Here is a 19034-nt window from a genome sequence, read left to right on the forward strand (position 1 = left end):
AAACTCGATATATAAATGTACTGTAGCAGGTAACTTCATTTAATTCATCACAGCTTTCTGTATTTTTTTCTCCTGCTTTCCTAGTTACTCTCATCATTGTTCAAGAAACAGCTTCTGTGTCAATTTCAGTTCAGAAGAGAATTGTACTTCTGCACACCAAAAGACTATGTGGTGTGCATGCAAAATCACATGCATGAAGCTGTCATGACCAAATCCCATTCAGCAATGAGACATTTCAAGTTAACCGGGCAAATTCTGACGAAGCAAGAGTGATCCGTTTTGGCTGAAACTTGCACTCCAAGCTGGAAACTGGCTTGCTGGAGAAATATTACTTGTTTGTTTATTTTTGTTTAATGCAGGTCATGTAATGAAGGTGTGTGTATGTCATTCTATCAAAATATAAAGTGTGAACACAAACCTGAAAATACATGTGGTTTAGTTTATGCAGTTGAAATGCATTTTCATGTGGCTAAATGTGTATGATATGCAGTGTGTTTTCTGTCCACCCCCACCCCCAATGCCGGCTACTAACACGATGACAGGAGGGGACACTCACTCCTTACAAGAACACTCTAATTTATGAACAAAAAAACTGTCCATCAGTTGAATATTGCAGAGTATCACACACACTTACCCACACCGCTATAACTGTAAATCCTCAATTCCTGTCCTACCCCCACCACCAACCCCTCCCCTCCCCATAAGAGCTCCCCCCCTCCCATTTCCCCTCAACCAAACTTCCTGAGAGCAAGGTATTTGACAACCTGGGAAATGAGGAAATATTAGTAATTGCTCACTGCTGGCTGACTCACCAATAAAGGTGACCCAGCAGACACACTATGAGACAGACCATCTTGAATAGGGTGCCCACACCCTACGGGTTTAACCCTAATGCCGGCTGTTCATTGGTATTCGATGGCATCCTTTTAAACCAGGAGGGACACGGTAAGAGCATGGAGCTACTATTAATACTAACAGAGGAAGGGGGAGGGTACAATGAGTGTATGTTTCCTTGTAGATTTCACACCATGTTCACTTGTAGGCCTATCAAGTCTTGATCGGGCTGACTGCCTTGCAGTGTAGCAAGTGAACGGAGCCTTGCAGGATTAAAGGAAACCAAAAACCCAAATATTTTATGTGGACTGAGTGAAAGCAGCAATATTAGTGGAACACATCAGTGAAAGTTTGAGGAAAATCGGACAAAAGTTATAAACTTTAAGAATTTTAGTGCTGTCATCACTGGATAAGGAGACTATACTACAGTTCACAATGTCATTATGGACTTGTTATAATATAACAGAAATATAAGGATAATTTCACAAAATTTCACTTTTCATGAAGAGTACACATTCCACTGATTTATTACTGACATATTTTAAGATTAATACTATTCCCCTGCTTTCTAAAGTGAAAATTTGTTGAATTTCATGAGTATGATGGGAAAAAAGGCAATGTCCCATAGTTTTTGCCTCATGCAATCAATAGCATATAGCACAACCCGCACACTACTCAGCATGGTTAATACAGGAAACTGTCATCACCAACTGGGTTGGAGTGGCATGGCAGTCTCGATGAGAATATAACAAAGGGGGAAAAAAAAGCAACATGTACGAATATCAATCTGAAGGTAACAGGACGGCGTACCTTGAAAGCACTCAGCAAAAGTGGCAGAAAGTTGCCATTTCTCTTCACAAAGTGGGAGGCAGTTCACACTGTGTGCACTTCACAATACAAATTTAGGCCTGTGGCTCCTAAAGGTCATGGGATAGACGACACAATACAAGCACGATTTAGCATGTATACATGTATAATGTCACTTTTGACAGTCTGTGCCTACAGAGCCGATGCACAATGTCAGATATTCAAAGAAGATTGAAACAAAAATTTGGTCGAGGAGGAAACCGAGTGCTGATGGAGGACATGACACCTTTAAGACCAGTGATGGAGCACTGATAAGAATCGCTCTCTGCAAGTGATGCCAAGGCGACGCCAAATTTAGGCCCACGGATGGTTGCCGTGACGACATCGATATGCACTTGATATCCCATCTGGGAATGCGAAAGAACAATGAGGGCTCCGGGAGGCAAATCTTGGTTGCGATTTAAAGGGACAAGTCACCCGTGTCCTCTTGTCCTACATACAGTGTATGTTATAGCACTGAGCAGTCGCCAACCTAAACTCATTTAAATTTCAGAGGCTGAGCTACGTGTAACTTTTCTTTGATGAAAACTGATGAGGAGTTATGTTTCAAACAGATATTTCTGTGTAATGTTACAGTCTACATCTATTTGTCTACTTTCTACCACATTTCTATATACAGTAAGAATGTGCTTTACTGTGGTTCTAGTTTATTCCCATTTCATACCCCTTCTCATACCCCTTCATTTCTGGTTCTAGCATTCCTGGCATTACTGCAAATCAATACAGGGTATTTCTGAAAGCTGAGAGAGAGATTCATATGACAATGGCTGATCAATTTGATCTACATGATATGGATGACGTTCCTGCGTGTAGTTGTAGGATGCACATGTATGGTAAAACACTCAGTTACTTTTCAGTCAGAAGAGACAGGTCTGAGAAACAAAGAAAAAAAAATCCTTACAAATCCATGTCCATAACAATGAACTTGTAGGTTGGTTGAGAAATCATTATTGTGAGCAGCCTGAAATGACAAACTACTTTTGCTGAAAGTGGTGTCATTTATTGATTATGAAATCATACAATTTGTTTAGTATACAGTACATGTACAATATACTGCCCAAACCTGTTCACATTAAAAAAATAAATGAATTAAAAAATAATAATAATTCATACAAATCCATAGCATTTCATTTGACGTAATTTGTGAAATACCTTGACATCAGGCACAATGTAGCGATACCATTATGTTCTAGATGTTTCTCCTCTTACAATCAAGGTCTCTCAGAGTGTTAACAGGATGTAGGCTACAGCTCAGGAGGATGGGATGAAAGAAAACATAATGTACGTTGTATATTGAGGACTATTATATACTGTACATAGTGTTCAAGATTGTGTTTTGCTTCATTGCCATACAACAGTAGACACAATACAGCTGTAGTGGATGTCTCTCATCCTGGCAACGCGCATCATACTGCGTTGCCAGGCAGCGCACGGCGCATCATCCCTGGCCATGGATGTGCGCGTAGAAGATGCACCGGCGCTGGCAGTTGGAGATCTGCAGTGAATGAGCTAACATCACGTAAAGTCAATTCAACCCTCAAGTGTTATCAATTCAGTAGATTTAACCAGTTGTAACACAGCATTATGCATGTACACTGTACATGTCGGCCCGTGATTTTCACATTTGGCATGTGGACAACATAGAAGAAGAGCTTAGTGGACCGATACTATCACTAGTATCAGCAATAAGATGCTTTTCGTGGCCACTCTTTCTGTCAGGTCCAGACACACCAAGAGTGGCACAACATCAATCATTTAAGAGCCTTTCTGAGACAGGTTGCTAATGACAGAGCCTTCTCAAAATTGGGAGAGCTTTTTACATAATTATAAATCGAGGACATCTTCCTGAAAGTGTTTGAAATCATTTATCTATGCCCCCTCTCTCCGCCCCCCCCCCCCCCCCACTTGAAAATGGCAAGTGAGATTTGTGAAGTCTAGATGAGGACTTCAAGGACAATGGGAGTCTCTGGTCTCATTATATTTTTTTCTCTCGATTCTCAATCATCACTTCATGCATACCAAGAACCTAGTTGGTAGCTGTTCAAATCTCAACCACAAACAAGGAGAAAAACAAATACAGCCTTCCTGCATTCACTCAAGTACAATTGTCGCTAGTTTCCGAAGCTGAATTAAACTGCCCCCACACATCCCATCCCCGCACATGTGTTCACGCACACTACCACACACTACAACACATTTTTGCCGTGACCTTCCAACATCCAGTTGAAACAGTACATCATACGTAGGTGAAAGTATACAAGTATTTTGAAGCATGTGAGTTTTAAATTGAACACACACACACACACACAAGGGTACGTCTAACATATTGGTATTATTACTATTTTTAGACATACAATGCAGTTGGCCCTAATGTACTTTCTTTAACAAATGCTGAAGGTCGAGTGGAAAAAGAAAAGCAAGGTGGCTAACAAATGTATGTGGAGTGCATAGTAACAATTCATAGTGCATGATCAAGCATTCATCAGCACTTATTAAAGTACTGTAAATTTATCACATTGATTTCCACTCAAGAATTTGTGGTTATTGGTGTATAATCTGTGCACAGTGGTAACATTGAGCCTGATCAAATAATGTGCTGCACACATGTTATTATACACTGTATCTCTAGTCTGTACTAAAAACGACCCTCCAGTGTAGTGAAACAAGGAATGTTCACGTGCATTTTCATTTTGCAAGCCAAGATTTGCAATATTAACATGCACATGAAAGTTCTTGTCTACACTATATGCATTGAATGTTAGAGGCAACTCGCAAAAATTTCATGCCGCAAAAAAAGCTGTTGGCTCCAATTCGCGAAAATATCATGCTGCGAAACTATTGGCCCGAATTCACGAAGGTGGTACAAATGAAACCATGGTTTAAACCATGGACAAAAACCATGGAGCGCCTAGTGTCGCATGGAATATATTGTTACGAAATCAGTCATTTCGTCGATAAAATGATTATTTTGTAACGAAATGACAACATTTTGTAACTAAATGGGCATTTTGTGTTCGTTGACGAAACGGTCATTTTGTCAATGAAATGAAAAATTTTGTAACGAAATATTCCTTGCGACACTTGGCGCTCCATGGTTTTTGTCCATGGTTTAAACCATGGTTTCATTTGTACCACCTTCGTGAATTCGGGCCATTGTGTTTTACAGTATCCAGCTATTAAACTGGCTAGTAGTAAGAATGAGCATAGCATAGACAAGTGTCTACACATTTTAAGCACAATGTGCCCTTTCACTATTATAGTATAAGTACACAATATAATGTTGATAATGAATGGGTATACTACACCATCACATCCATGGTAGTTAGTGCAAGCTGCTAAAATCTGGCTGACCTTCATGAAACATTTATTTCGGTGAATTCAGTTTTAGTTTGAGCTGAGACTGAGAGAAAACAACTAGAACTTAAAGAAGGAAAAAAAGATTAGGAAATCTCAAAATCTTCTCGAGATGACTGAAACTATTAATGCATCACGTTGTATCAATGGATGGAAGAACTTATGCCATTTACATTCTATGGCAGTGTCGTTTTTTTCTTTTTTCTTTGTTCTTTTCATTGTTGTAAAAGGTGTCAAGGGATGTGAAATGTGAGGTAGTGACATGCCTGCAGGGAAGGGCATGGCACATCCACTCCTGGTCCAAGGGCAAAAAGCTGGTGAATAGCCTCAATGCAAATTCAAATTAATTAAAGAGATTAGCAGTTAGTCACGCGGACAGGTAATGGTTCATTTTCCACTCAGAACTGATTCATTTCACGTCGTCTCTTCACGCGGCAGTGTGTCCCCCTCGGCCAATCAGGACCCTGCCTCCTGACCGAGCGACCCAGTCACACCAGCTTGCCAGCATGGCAATCGTTTGCTGGCGAGTACAAAAAAAAAGTGGAGGTACAGCTTAAATCTCTCTTTTTCTTTTCTTTCCTTCATCTTTTTTTTTTTTTTTTTTGGGGGGGGGGGGGGGAGGGGGGAAAGGGGGATCTAAATATTTTGCGGAGAATTGTGACACATACATACACATACTGGTATGTACCAGTACGAATAGTTTCAAATTTTCCCAGCCCTAACTTACTGCTGCAACGTACAGCGTGCAAGCTCTCTGCTCACTATACTAGAGAGCCCAGTATAAATTGGCACAGAACTCGCTTGTACAGCTGCATGTTTCACACCAATCAAGTTATCTATCTGTGCAAGTGACAATCTCAATGCAGACATGAAACATATTTCTCCAGTATGCATTTTTCGACTATCACAGTTGGCCAATCATGATCAAGCAGTGGTTTCCCTTATGGGTGCATATTTTGTAAAATCAAACTGATTTTGTCTTCTGCAAACACAATCAAAGAGGTGGGGCTTAGCTTGACCTTGAATTCATTTTATCCAGTGTTGTTGTATACAATCCTGTATTATAAAGCTAAAAAGCCCCATTCACACAAATTTATATGAATAGAAATATAACATACATGAACATTTTTAGGTCTCATCAGGAAAAATTATAACAAAAGAAAAATTATGGAAAATGGCAACAAATTTCAATAAAAAATTCTATATTTTGTCATCATCTGTCCTATTGTGTTATTACTCACTTTAAAATAAAAAAAAGTTTTAAGCAGTTTCATTTATCACATTGAACTATTTTAAAGAAAACAGTTTTGAAAAGTCATACCCTACACAATACAGCAGCTCATTAAGAAAACGACTCCACCACGGCATGTTTACACGTAGGAGGTACCTCAACAGGTACACTTGTAAACACACACACAAAAAAAAAAAAAAAAAAAAACTGTCACCAAATTCAAATTTGATCTCTTTCAAAAGTGATGATGCTTTGTTATGCGACATCACAATGTGCACAGTACAAAGGCCACTGATAAACTACATTGATTGTGTGATACATTCCAGGCATATCACTCAGAGTATCTATAAAGACACTAAATGATCAGCCTTCATCAAAGGTACACCCATAGTCACTGCACATGATGTACAGGTCATGGTTCTAAATTAGGCAACTGGGCGATCCCCCCTTGCAAAATAAACCATCTGTCATGCACATTGCGCCAGAGCACGCTCATCAGCTATCACAAGTTTCACTCCACTTCCTGTCATAGACACAGACTAAAGTGATACAAGTCTGCGTTACCATTCGTGGTACCGCACCACGCTACCTGTCATAAAAGTCTGTTCCCATGGCAATAGTCCCAATACACTGCACCGTTGACGTCCGCTTTTATTCCATATTATAGTTACAGGTGTGTGTCTGGTTTCATTTCCCAGAGAATGGTCATTGGTCAATTTAGCAGAAATTGTCCTCAAGGAACACTGACGCTGTAACCAATCAAACAATCGCAACGAAACAAGACATGCCCTATTGTTGTGTGTGCCCACTTGCGTCAGCACACCAGTGATTCATCATGGATGCATGTTTTATCATAGAAGGGATATATTTCATTCTCTCTTGCATTTAATATGTATTGTACCAGCACACGCCCATATCACTAAGCGAGTTAATGAAATCTTCAAAAAGAAAGAGCAAATCCTATGAACAAACATGGTGTTACGTATATAAGTAATATCTCTTTCTTGCTCAATCACTTTTCCAGAGAATGACAACTTGTGCGACCATGTCGGGATTAAAATCCATTTAATACATGTATGGCAACTACAAACCGAATATTTGCAAAGTGCATATAATGTCTTTACATACAACATGCCATATACTTAGTAGAGTCATGTGGCAAGCAGAGAGAAATTAGATATGTTCATAGTGCCAGCCACTGAACTAGAATTCTACCTATAGCTGCGGTGCTGATGGCATACCTTTTTTTTGTGTGCGAAATCTGACTCGCACCTCAGAAATAGAATATGACTTATGCTCGGATACGAGAAGTGCAACCCGCTGCACTGTGCACATCTACACATCACATGGGCCCCCTTCTTCATTTGTAGTAGAGCACCTTACGGCAATTAGCGATTAGATGAACTGTAGCTTGCATGGCAGCAGCTGAGCATTTTAAGAATGAAATCAGGTTGTAGCTATGGTAACTGATATTTTGGTGGGCTTTTTTTTTTTCTTCCTGATTTACAATGATTGCCTTCTACAACCAAACATTGTCTTTATGGCACACACACCTCAGAATATACAGGAAAAGGAAAACAAATGACTCTCTGGGTCCATTTTCGCCTCACTTTTACAAAGAAATTTGAGACTAACTGTGATTTACAATGATTAAATTCACCAGAGCAACAATTCTCAAAGCTGATTGTCGGCTCTGCAGTTGCCGCCAAGTGTTGGCAGTCGGTATAAAGCTGAAATGAATTGTATCGTATTTTATCACACGGCCTTGGCGTATCATGTAACTGATACTGATAACTACCTGGAATGTAAGAACTTTGCTCACACACACACACACACACACACACACACAAATAGACAAAGACACATATACCCTGTATCGCTAGATCATGTATTTCCTCGTTAAAGAAATGCACTTATCTTCTCGTGTGCTGTCACTTCCCAGTGGCACATGGTGTACATACAGTGAAAGTATAATGATTCATCTTTCCAAGAGCGTGGCATTATGGATTGAAAGACGGTGAGTTTAGCAGCCTTGAGCTCGCTATTGAAGAATATAACGTCGTTGTTATGATGAACAATGACTTGCAACTATGGTAAACACCACAGCGAGAATTAGAAAGTTCTTGACACAAACTGATCACAGCAATTTGATTTACAATCATTCTGTACCCACTTGCAATGAAACTAAGCCTCTATTTGTATGTGTGTGTGCAAGGTAACCACGACAAGACGCCAACACGCGCTATTGTTTAACTCTCTTTAATAGTCCACCATTACAACTACATCACTGAACTACATTTGTAACATACGGATAGGTTGCCCATGAGAATAGAAGAATCAACACAGGATTGGGCTGGGGATCCTTCAGGCAGAAAAGGAGGAACAGCTGTATTACACAGTCTTCCATGAGCTATCAAACATGTACAAAGTACAGTGAGTTCCAAGAAGATGATGAACCAGCAAATGAGTGTACACTGTACCACACTGTCCAGCAAAAATCTATAATCCTCATACCTCTCCCTCCTCCCCACCTCCCCGCCCCCCCCCCCCCATGAGGGAAGGGATGAGAGCTAATGAGAGCTCTATAATCACACTTCTTTACAGTGTATGTCTCTTGATAGAATTATACAGATGAGTGCCTATGCACAATATACACATAACCCTCACCCCACATACAACGAATCATGTGTATTATACAAGAATAAAGCTACAACACCTTCTGCTACTTCAAGTTCAACCCTGTACCTCCAAGGAATCGGTTCACTGTCTGGAAATTGGTCTCATCCCTTCCCCCCATCTACCCAACCAAATTCAATTTCCATCCCTTGATAAAAAAAGAATGAAGTATTTTAAATGCGCGCAACTTGGTACATCCCTTTAGGGATGTCTGTGCTGATAACAATGAGGCACTCTTGTCACATATTAAATTTCAATTTACGACCCTGACAACAACAAAAAAAAATAAGACATTTTTATAGCAACCAGAAAACAACATGCTTCCATGTCCTCTGTGACAAGGAATGAAAATATGGATCAGGCACACGTTGAAAAACAAAAAAGCCACAAAGCAGGTGAAAAAAACTACAAACTCACCTGCTCATAATATCATGTTGTAGAAATATGAATACATTATTTGCCATCATCAAGTACTGAGCTTAGGTTTCATGCTTTTTGCACATTCTTTTTATGGTAGACTGGTTTCCAAGATACATGCTTATGATATGAAACCGTAATAGATCCTGTATCTTTACAACAAAGGTTGTTCTTGACAACGAGAAAGGCTAGCCTGACAAATAATACAGGCAAATGAGGCTCACGGTTTCTAAATCAATTCGTGAGAAAGAAGAAAATTGTGCAACCCTTTTCATATTCCCGAGGGGTACTAAAATATTACCAGCACTAGGTTTCACTGCAAGAGCAAAGCTGCCTATCTTCATCCCAGTCTTTGATAAGTCTATTATTCTTACACCCTGCCATGATTTTCCAATGACAATGCTTGAAAATCAGATCACTTCAATACTAAAAGATGGAAAAAAAAAGGAAGGAACGCCTGTTTCCTATAATGTTGTCTTTAATACATTTCCAAGAATGTAATCCCCCAACGATTGTCAAAGTTCTTTTCAAGTCCATTATTATGACTCGTGCAATAATTGAATTTGACCATCATACATGTAATCAATATGTACATGTACCTGGGAAAGACACTTCCACTGAAATACTTTCTACATATTTTATACCTCATGATTCAACAATGAATGCTGATATGAATCCCATAAAAATGGATACTAATCACTGCACGTCATTTGTTGAAAGGGGATAGATCTCTCTTTTGTCTTTTCTAAGAGTATTTCTATGTACTCAAAGAATAATGTTTTCAATTATTATGAAGATCATTTTCCTGAGAATCAGATATTCCTCCATTCACCTGTGTGTGATATTGCCAGCCTATATTATTCTTTCTTTCTTCCTCAATTTTTTTTAAACAATACTACACTATAATAAATTCCTTACCTACATATCAAAATATCAAGTACCTGCTTTTCCTATCACTCATAACCAGATTTTTATGCAACCATCCCTCTATAAACATTACACATGCCTGCGTTGCAGACAGGGTGCTGCAAAACCAGAACACTCACTAGCCTGTGGCGATTCATATGCATTTTTGGGCTAATGGAAAGTAAGGAAACTGCCTCAGTAGACAACCATCATTTCTTTTCCATCTCTTGAATTGTGCAGATAATTTAAAAATTGGGAAGTATAATGAGGTCATGGAAAAGAAAGCACGACAAAAGAAAACATGAATATGGATAATATACTCAGCAAGGCAAGATCTCTTCACCAAGGTATAATTCTTATCATGCCAAATTCATAACATCCATGAAATTCCTTGCTGTAATTTGGGCAAGTGACTTTTTGCTTCTGGCATCCATTTCGAAAACCCCCCCGCCCAACTGGGTATGTGGGACAAATGACTGCAGTAACACCTTCATTAGGAGCAATTAGTCAATCTAATCTATTAGCAGTTGCCAGGCATCAATTGAATATGAAGGAATCTGCCTACAGACATGCATACACAAAACACACATACATACACACTCACAGTTGGCACACAAACTGTCAGGAATTAATATTGGGAGCTGACAGCATGAACGACGGAAATGATTCAACCAAAACGATGAAATGGAGAGAAAGAACGAGAGAGTGGGAGAGAGGGAGGGGAGAGAGAGGGAGAGAGGGAGTGAGATAGAAAGAGAGAGAAGGGCGGGCAAGGAAGAGGGGGTAAAGAGAGTAGGGGAGGGGAATGGCAGGGGAAAGCAAAAGATGAGATACCAAACTGTCAGAAAGAAAAAGTGATATGAGAAGGACTCAGGAAGCAGAAAATGGGAGAAGATAAGCGATAAAATGGAAGAGGGGCAAACGGAGATGGGCGAGAGAGATGGGGGAGACAAAGAAGATAGCTAGCTGGGACTACATCGGCCAAAAAAAAGGGAGAGGAACAGCAAGAAAAGGTGTCCTCGCAGCAGCGAGTCGCTATCTTTTTGGCTGCTTGCTGACGCGGAAGCGCTAACGTAAGGGCTTACGACACTGATGACGTAGCCACTCAGTCCAGGGTTCTAAATATATCCTAATCAATTGTTCAGATGCATCGGGCATTGGCACAGACAATGTCATCTTGTCCCCCATTTCACCTAGGCACTTTGATGGGGGGAGCTCTGACGGTGAAGTGGAGCTGCCTGAAAGGCATTATATCTCTACGAGGGAGCGCAGAGAGAGAGACGACTGCAAGGATGGGACTATGGGAGGATCATAGCATTGAGATTCTGTGGTGCATCCTTGCAGTTACATGTAGCTATCCTCCATGTATCTGACATGATGAGACACTGTATAGTCACTGTCAAACGGACTTTGGGGCTCTTTGAAGAGATGAGATGTAGGCTGAAGTGCCTTGTGTTGTGGTGTGGTGTGTTGTGGCGTGGTGCGTTGCTTTGTGTGTGTGTGTGTGTGTGTGTGTGTGTGTGTGTGTGTGTGTGTGTAAGGACACATTGTGTTGTCTAGAATCCTACAGGTAGGGACAGCTCAAGATTAAAGGATGGACTCACTGTCAATGCCTGCATAAATCATGTACAAGTAATACAATTATAGAGTACCTGGAAGTATTATGCTATTTAATGACAATAACAATTGTACACTGAACAGTCAAGTTTTAAACATGGAACAAAAAACACCCAATTAATTTTCCCTGATTATTTTGTCCGATGAAAATGGGCCAATACACATTTTTTACCATTTTACCACTTTTATAGGTAGATTTATCAGTCATGGCTACTGAAAAAAAACTCATTAATTTAGTTGAATCAGGCACAGGTGTAACTTACTGACTCTCACTTCAAAAGCAATGGCAGATTTTGGTTTAACATACATGTATGAGGCAGACTGTGTACAGTTTGTGTTTGATGAATGCTTTTTCCCGTGCAAATAAATTCCTATGAAGCAGAGATTTTGTTGAACAAGCCATTTACAAACAAAACAACCACACAAACTGTTTGATGACTACACACCAAATCTTTGAAGGTTTTGAGAGGGATAGTGGTGACAAAGCCTTTGGAACAAATATATGTTAGAGTGAAATTTGTTGATATCTATAATCACTTAATACTTTATGTCACTTTCTTTGCAGCAACTGTAAATTGTCATGTAAAATATTTGTGTACCAGTTTGCATCCATGTACATATGCTGTACACTATTCTGAATGACAAGAGTTTCAGTCTATGCACAACTTATTTTGATACCATCCAATGCACCTGTATCATGTACTGTAATGATACTTTATGCTTGTGATTTGAATTTCCATTACACTGACACTACAGTAAATGATCAGTCCGGGAAATGCCAGTGCACTCACATGCTGACACACATACACACACACACTCACACACATGTTCATGAACCAACACTGTGAAAGCCCCGTAGGCATATATTGTGGTTCGGTTATAACTTCCTTTCTGATACAGACCTTCAACTCTTGTCTACGGTTTCAACCTTTATGCTAACACTATCACAGTACGCATTTATATCAGTGTGTCAAAAATGTCACAATCCCATACTATAGTATACAGCGTACAATAATTGTACCTGTAGCTTGCTAGTCTTGCCCTGACAAGTCATGCCCGAGAAAAGTGAACTACATGTATACAGTCCCACAGGCTTCTGCCAACAGATGAGACTTGCTCTGCAGCAGAACAAGGAACTGAATGCTGGCCATGTTCAAACAAATCACCCGCCCTAATCACACATAATAAAGTGTTAACCTAGGGTGTGCTGGGGACGGCAAAGGTGTAAGAGTTGAAGGAGGAACATGACAATCTACACTGTAATATGTACCTTGAACAGCCCAATTACTGCACTGAAAACATATAGAGATAACACTACTCCTGATATGCAAGCCCATATTACATCAATGAGAGTAAACCAGTGACAGAAAACATGGACATCACAGGGCATTGGTCTTCATGTATTTTTGTAGTCTGAAACGCGCTTTAATCAATCTCCCACCCATAATACCATACACACTGCAGTAATATTATTTAGGGAAGTAGCCCTACGTATGATTCGGTTGTTACACTATCACACACAGCACTGCTAACTGTAACTGGCCATCAAACATAAAGACACACATGCCATGAGAGAAGAGATACTCTTCCGAACTTGCACATCAATACCACGAGTACTGACATAGACGTACATTACACTGACATTTGTACGGGTTACTGCTATAGACACTACATGTACATGCAGTGCAACATGATCCCAATTCGTCATCAATTTATGACCATGAGGCTTCACTCATAAAAACTGTGTGTGACCCAGTTACCCATGAAAGTAAAGTTGGGCAAGCCCACTCAACCTGTCTACCATGGATGAGCTAGAATAAATGTCATCGTACATTCTACTTAAATGCATACAATGTTCCTCTCACCTGCCTACAATTTGTAGGTGGGCAAGGGCTACACTCAGTGTTGTTCACTTGATTTAGACGGGTGGTTTCAGAGAAAACAAATGGTATCTATCACAAAATCAATAAAGACTACCACAGTAGCCTCTGCAAGAAGTATGATCAAACGGAGATAATACTGAAATGTGTATCTAGAGGAAAATTCCACAAAATTACATTTTTTTCTTAAAAAATGAAAAGTAGACATTAACTCAACTTAACATGTCAGTAACATGTTATAAAGGATATCATTTCCCCTTGTTCTGAAAGAGACTGTATTACAGTCAAGTGTTCATTTATCATGCTAGAAAAATTAAAATATCAATGTTGAAATTCTCTTCATATTTTCTTTATGTATCATTGTCCTGCAGTGACACCACGAACTGTTAAGAGTTTTTTTTATCCAGCAATTTCAGCACCAAAACTTTCTTAAATTACAATTTCGGAATGGATTGTTTGATTTTCCTCAAACTTCCAAATGTTGCTACATTCACTCCATCCACATACTATATTTGGGTATCATTATCCTTTAAGAAACAAGTAATAAGCAAGAAAGACACACAATATTCTTCTTAGAGCAGGTTCAATTGTCAAATCACTGGTAGGCAATTCTACCATTAAAGGACAAGTTCATCTTATGTGGATTGAGTGAATACAGAAATATCAGTAGAATACAAGGAAAATCGGACAATCTGTTAAAAAGTTATGAATTACATTGTATTAAAGTTTCTGTGCAGTCACTGCAGGATGAGAGGACTACGACAGTTTATGATGTCACATGCGTAGAACAATATGGGGAAAATATAAAGAGAATTCCACAAATCCCCTCAGAAACACAAGTATGACGAAAATACAAATGCAAAAATCGTATCAAATCAGTGTGTGTGTTCCAAAATGATTTTAAAAAGTATTTATGTAACTTGTTTCATATCGATCCTTAAATTTGCAATGGGTTTCCTTACTCATATTCTACTCAGAAATCAATAAAGGAAGAAACAGCTTCATCTTTAAATGTCCACAAGCAATATCGGAATGTCCACTGTAAACACACATCTGTCACACCACAAATTCAATCTACTCCACAGGCACCCACTGTATCATATCTACAACTCGCTTCATCCAAAGGATACAACTCAGGTCCAAGTCAAAGCTTCCATCGATGAACCTCCTTTTCTTCTTGGACACCATGTTCCTCAGTCTCGAGGCCATCCTTCCCGACGGGAGTCCCAAGCGCGATACAAGTGTTGGGTGTTGGTGGTGGTGATGTCTCTGGGTCTCTGCAATCAGCCTGCGATTGACACATATATGCAGCAGTGAGTGGCTCAAGAGTTGCTAAGAATCGCTACGTCACGATATAATACAGACAAGACACGGACGTAAATCACTGGATTCTGACGGGTGGCGATGAGCACAATAATTTTTGTTGTGACAGGTTTGTGATCTGGACTGTTCAAGCTGGTGCTCAGGTGATGACTTATGTACAACTTTCAACACCACAGGCCAATCACCAGCCTCCCCATCAAGAACAAAGCGACGTCAAAAACATATCAACTGACTCTGGACATCAGACCCCACAGCATGGGGATTCCCCGGGTAGCCCAATTCGAGTCACTGCCCACCGGGGTACTGTAGAAGTGGAATTTTTTGTGGTGTTGAAATTTTGCGCAATTTGCGCAACCAGAAAGCAGCGGAAAATAAAAGCATGAGAATATTTTTTGCTTGTCATACATTCCAGCAGTTAATGTCTTGTTTCCACCAAATTAAAAACACGTGAAACTCATCTCGCCAAGCGAGAAAAATTACTCGAGCAAAAATATCCTCTTTTATCATACATTAAAAAACCACAAATTGCACCAGTCAGTGAATATGTGAATCAACGCATAAAAAATCATCAGTAACAGTTGACTCCAGTCACGATTCTTTGGCTGAGTGTACCGTATTCGCCAGCGATAAGGCCACACTATTTTTTACAAAACTAAAGCAGTAAAGTCGGGGTGAGGCCTATACGCCAGCTAAGCAAATTATTGTCTTTCCAACTCAGAGAATCACCTGCCCATAAAAACCAACACACATAGCCATATATGGAACTATGCAATGTGCCAATAAGCAACACGATATCAACCATTGAATTAATCACTCTTACAGACTATACAGTGACAACATTTCTATTTTCATTTACCTACCGTACTTATCACTGTCGCTGGCGCCAATTCAACAAAAGTGTAAAAAAGAAAGCACAGCGCGATTGTAAGTGGGTGCGCATAGCCATTGCAGCGACTGCGATCCTGCTCAGTCATTCTTCACATTAAGGTTCCACATACAGAAATAATAATCAAAATCCTGACACGAAGTTTGCATCAAGGGGAAAAAGCCTAATATAAAACAAATAGAAATTATTGTTAGAAAGCCCATGGGAAGATGGAGAAATAACTAATTTTTTTCAGCAATATAATGTGGAGTAGTAAGACCAGACCAGAACACCTCAGATTTTTTTTTTTCCTGTTTGTCATCACCAAAGTCGGGATGCAGCTTATCCAGCACTGTAGCCTTATTGCCGGCGAATACGGTATTTACACAGAGATCAGTGCAAAAGCTGTACACAATTCAGTGATTCTCAAATACATCTGAGTTTTAATTTTGGGACCATCCAACTCCCACCCCCCCCCCCCCAAAAAAAAATAAATGAATAGATAGATAAATAAAATAAAATAAAATAAAATAAAATAAAATAAAATAAAAAGGACTACTTTGACTGTTATCTTTGATTACATTTAAAAGATGCCAGCTAAATAGCATGCAGGCAATGTATAGACATGAAAACTGTGGTAGACTGGTACTGACATGAATTAATCATTTTGTTTAATCAAATGGTGCAATCATCACATCAGTGGAAACATTTTGATGTCAGACTGCAAAACACAATCACGAGTATCATGCTTTAATCACTCCACACACATAAATGTTATGATCAAATATTCCTCAATATTCACATTTACATATTTATGGCCCTAGAAATTAGTGAAGGGATATTCATATTTTTTTTTCATCAGTTTTTTCTTCACTCCTTTGAGTTTATTCAGCCTGATTGTACAGTTGTTGTTGTTTTTTTAAATGACAAGTAAGGTTTGGGACAGTTTTGAGCACTGTCATGGATACACTCTAAAAATGAAGAACAAGGAGCTTTATATTCAAATGCAGTAATCACCCATCACATCAATTTCTCTAAGCAACATGTATCTTAATATTGTTCGCCACCTTTGCCTCATTTATCGCCTGCTGGACAGCATCGTGGAGTTAGAGAACTGAAAGGAAAGAGTTGCAGTTGGTTTTGTTTTTTTTTTCCCCTTCATTGATCATACTGTACATGTACCTGAATAAGGATTACTCTCACTTGTGGATTTTACACAGCCACAAAAAAGGGTGCAAGTTGCTGGTCACAGTGCAATGCTAATTAGCAATGCATATTTTTTCTTTTACCTATAAAATACAGTGAAAAACCAAGAAGCTTCATGTACTAAAGTTAGGTGTTACAAAAAACATTTCCCACTTTTGATCCTTACTCAAAAACTATTATAACACTGACATTGATATGAGCAAGAGCTATATAGTGTACAGTTTTGTTGGAGGCAATTGAAAGATGAAAGCATAAATCAGTTTCATTAAATTCAAGATTGAGTTGTATGTAAAAGAGAGATTTTTCTCTATTTTCAACCCTCAGTACAAACTTAAATTTGCACAGAGGTCAATTGAAAGTTAAACATACGAGAGGTTCCCGTATGAGAATGTGTGGTTAACATCCAGACAATGGCCAGGGTTTGAATGCTTTATCATTAATTCATGAGGAATTCCACTATCAAAGCTAATCTTCATTCATTCTGAAATGTAGTGTATGCAAGCACATGGAAACATGTGCTTACTTATTCATGTGCATGCATTTTATCCTTTCCCATGAATTCAGATAAGCAGTGCCCAAGGCAATCCATCATGAATTATTAATGGGACATTAACAGCGACCAGCCCCAATGTGCAGCGTTGGGGCTGCGCGGTTTTCGCATTCAGATCTTAATGTTGTACAAAACGGGTGCCGTTCCGGCGCTATATTTCCTTAATTTTTCAACAAAAACTACTAGGAATACTTACATGGGTCGATTAAACCTAAATGATTCACATCGGCGGCTGTTTGATGCATTTAATTGCTTATGATGTAGAAAATGTTGTCTTATAAGGCAAATATCTTCAGCCCACCGATGCTCACTAAAACTCACAATTTTTTGCATATGCGCACAGCATGCATTCATGCAGTGCATTGACAGCTGTATTGCTCGCTACATGATGCATATTCATTTCACCATATATGCACCGTGCGATGATGCGTTATTCATATCCTTGAGCATCCGTAACATTGACGTCATTATTCACGCATGCGTAGATGCGTACTAATGGATATACACGTTCAAAATAGCAGCAAAGCTCTCCACTAGGGCAGGCCGCTTACTCCTAAAAAATGTGGAAAATTTTGTAGTTTCCAGATAAATTGGTTAGAAGAACCAAGGCAATGGGGTAATGCATATTTCATTTTCTATTGTCATCGTGTTTATGATAGAAATTTAGCCATGCTTTATTTGTGAAGTCGCCGTATGTGGCAATAGGGAATTATTCATGATTTTTAACTTCAGCTAAACTGCGGGGTAGCCGCCAGGACCTCGCCTTGCGGCGCGGTCTCCAGGGCTAATGGGACATGTGACTTGGAGCAAGAGACCAGAAGCCTAGTCAGCAGAGGTCTGAAAAGGTGGTATTCATGTCCATTTCAGAGTCATTGTAATGTAAGAACACATATACAACATTGGTTCCCGTATAAGTTCAAGTTTTGTCCAGAGGGTTAAAAATTGACCAAAATTCGGAATGAAACTTTAAATCAATCACGGATTTAATGAAAGTGATTTATGCTTTCATATTCAAATCACCTCCAACTTTATTGTAACTATTCAGCTATTACTCATATCAATGACACAATGTTATTTGATATAGGTGTAGATGACTAACTCACATGTTATACACATCATTGGTTCCTGTGTAGGTTCAAGTTTTGTTCAGAGGGTTAAAAATTGACCAAAATTTGGAACGTAACTTTCAATTAATCATGGATTTAACGAAACTGATTTATGCTTTCAAATATTCAAATCACCTCCAACTTAACTATTACTCATATCAACGACACAATGTTATTTGATATACGCCTACATGTAGTAGTA

At 39.2% G+C, this 19034-nt stretch overlaps 1 protein-coding gene across 1 annotated transcript in view; it reads right to left on the reverse strand.

The window, feature by feature from the left end:
• Positions 1–15051, reverse strand: part of LOC140229328 (phosphatidylinositol 3,4,5-trisphosphate 3-phosphatase and dual-specificity protein phosphatase PTEN-like) — a 39086-nt gene extending 24035 nt beyond the window's left edge. Inside the window, 1 exon segment of the mRNA XM_072309604.1 lies at positions 14913–15051. Within this exon segment, the coding sequence (XP_072165705.1) occupies positions 14913–14991 (79 nt within the window). The 5' untranslated portion in view covers positions 14992–15051.
• Positions 15052–19034: the final 3983 nt, after the last annotated feature.

This window comes from Diadema setosum, chromosome 5 (genome assembly GCF_964275005.1).
Source record: "Diadema setosum chromosome 5, eeDiaSeto1, whole genome shotgun sequence".
NCBI lineage: Eukaryota > Metazoa > Echinodermata > Echinoidea > Diadematoida > Diadematidae > Diadema > Diadema setosum.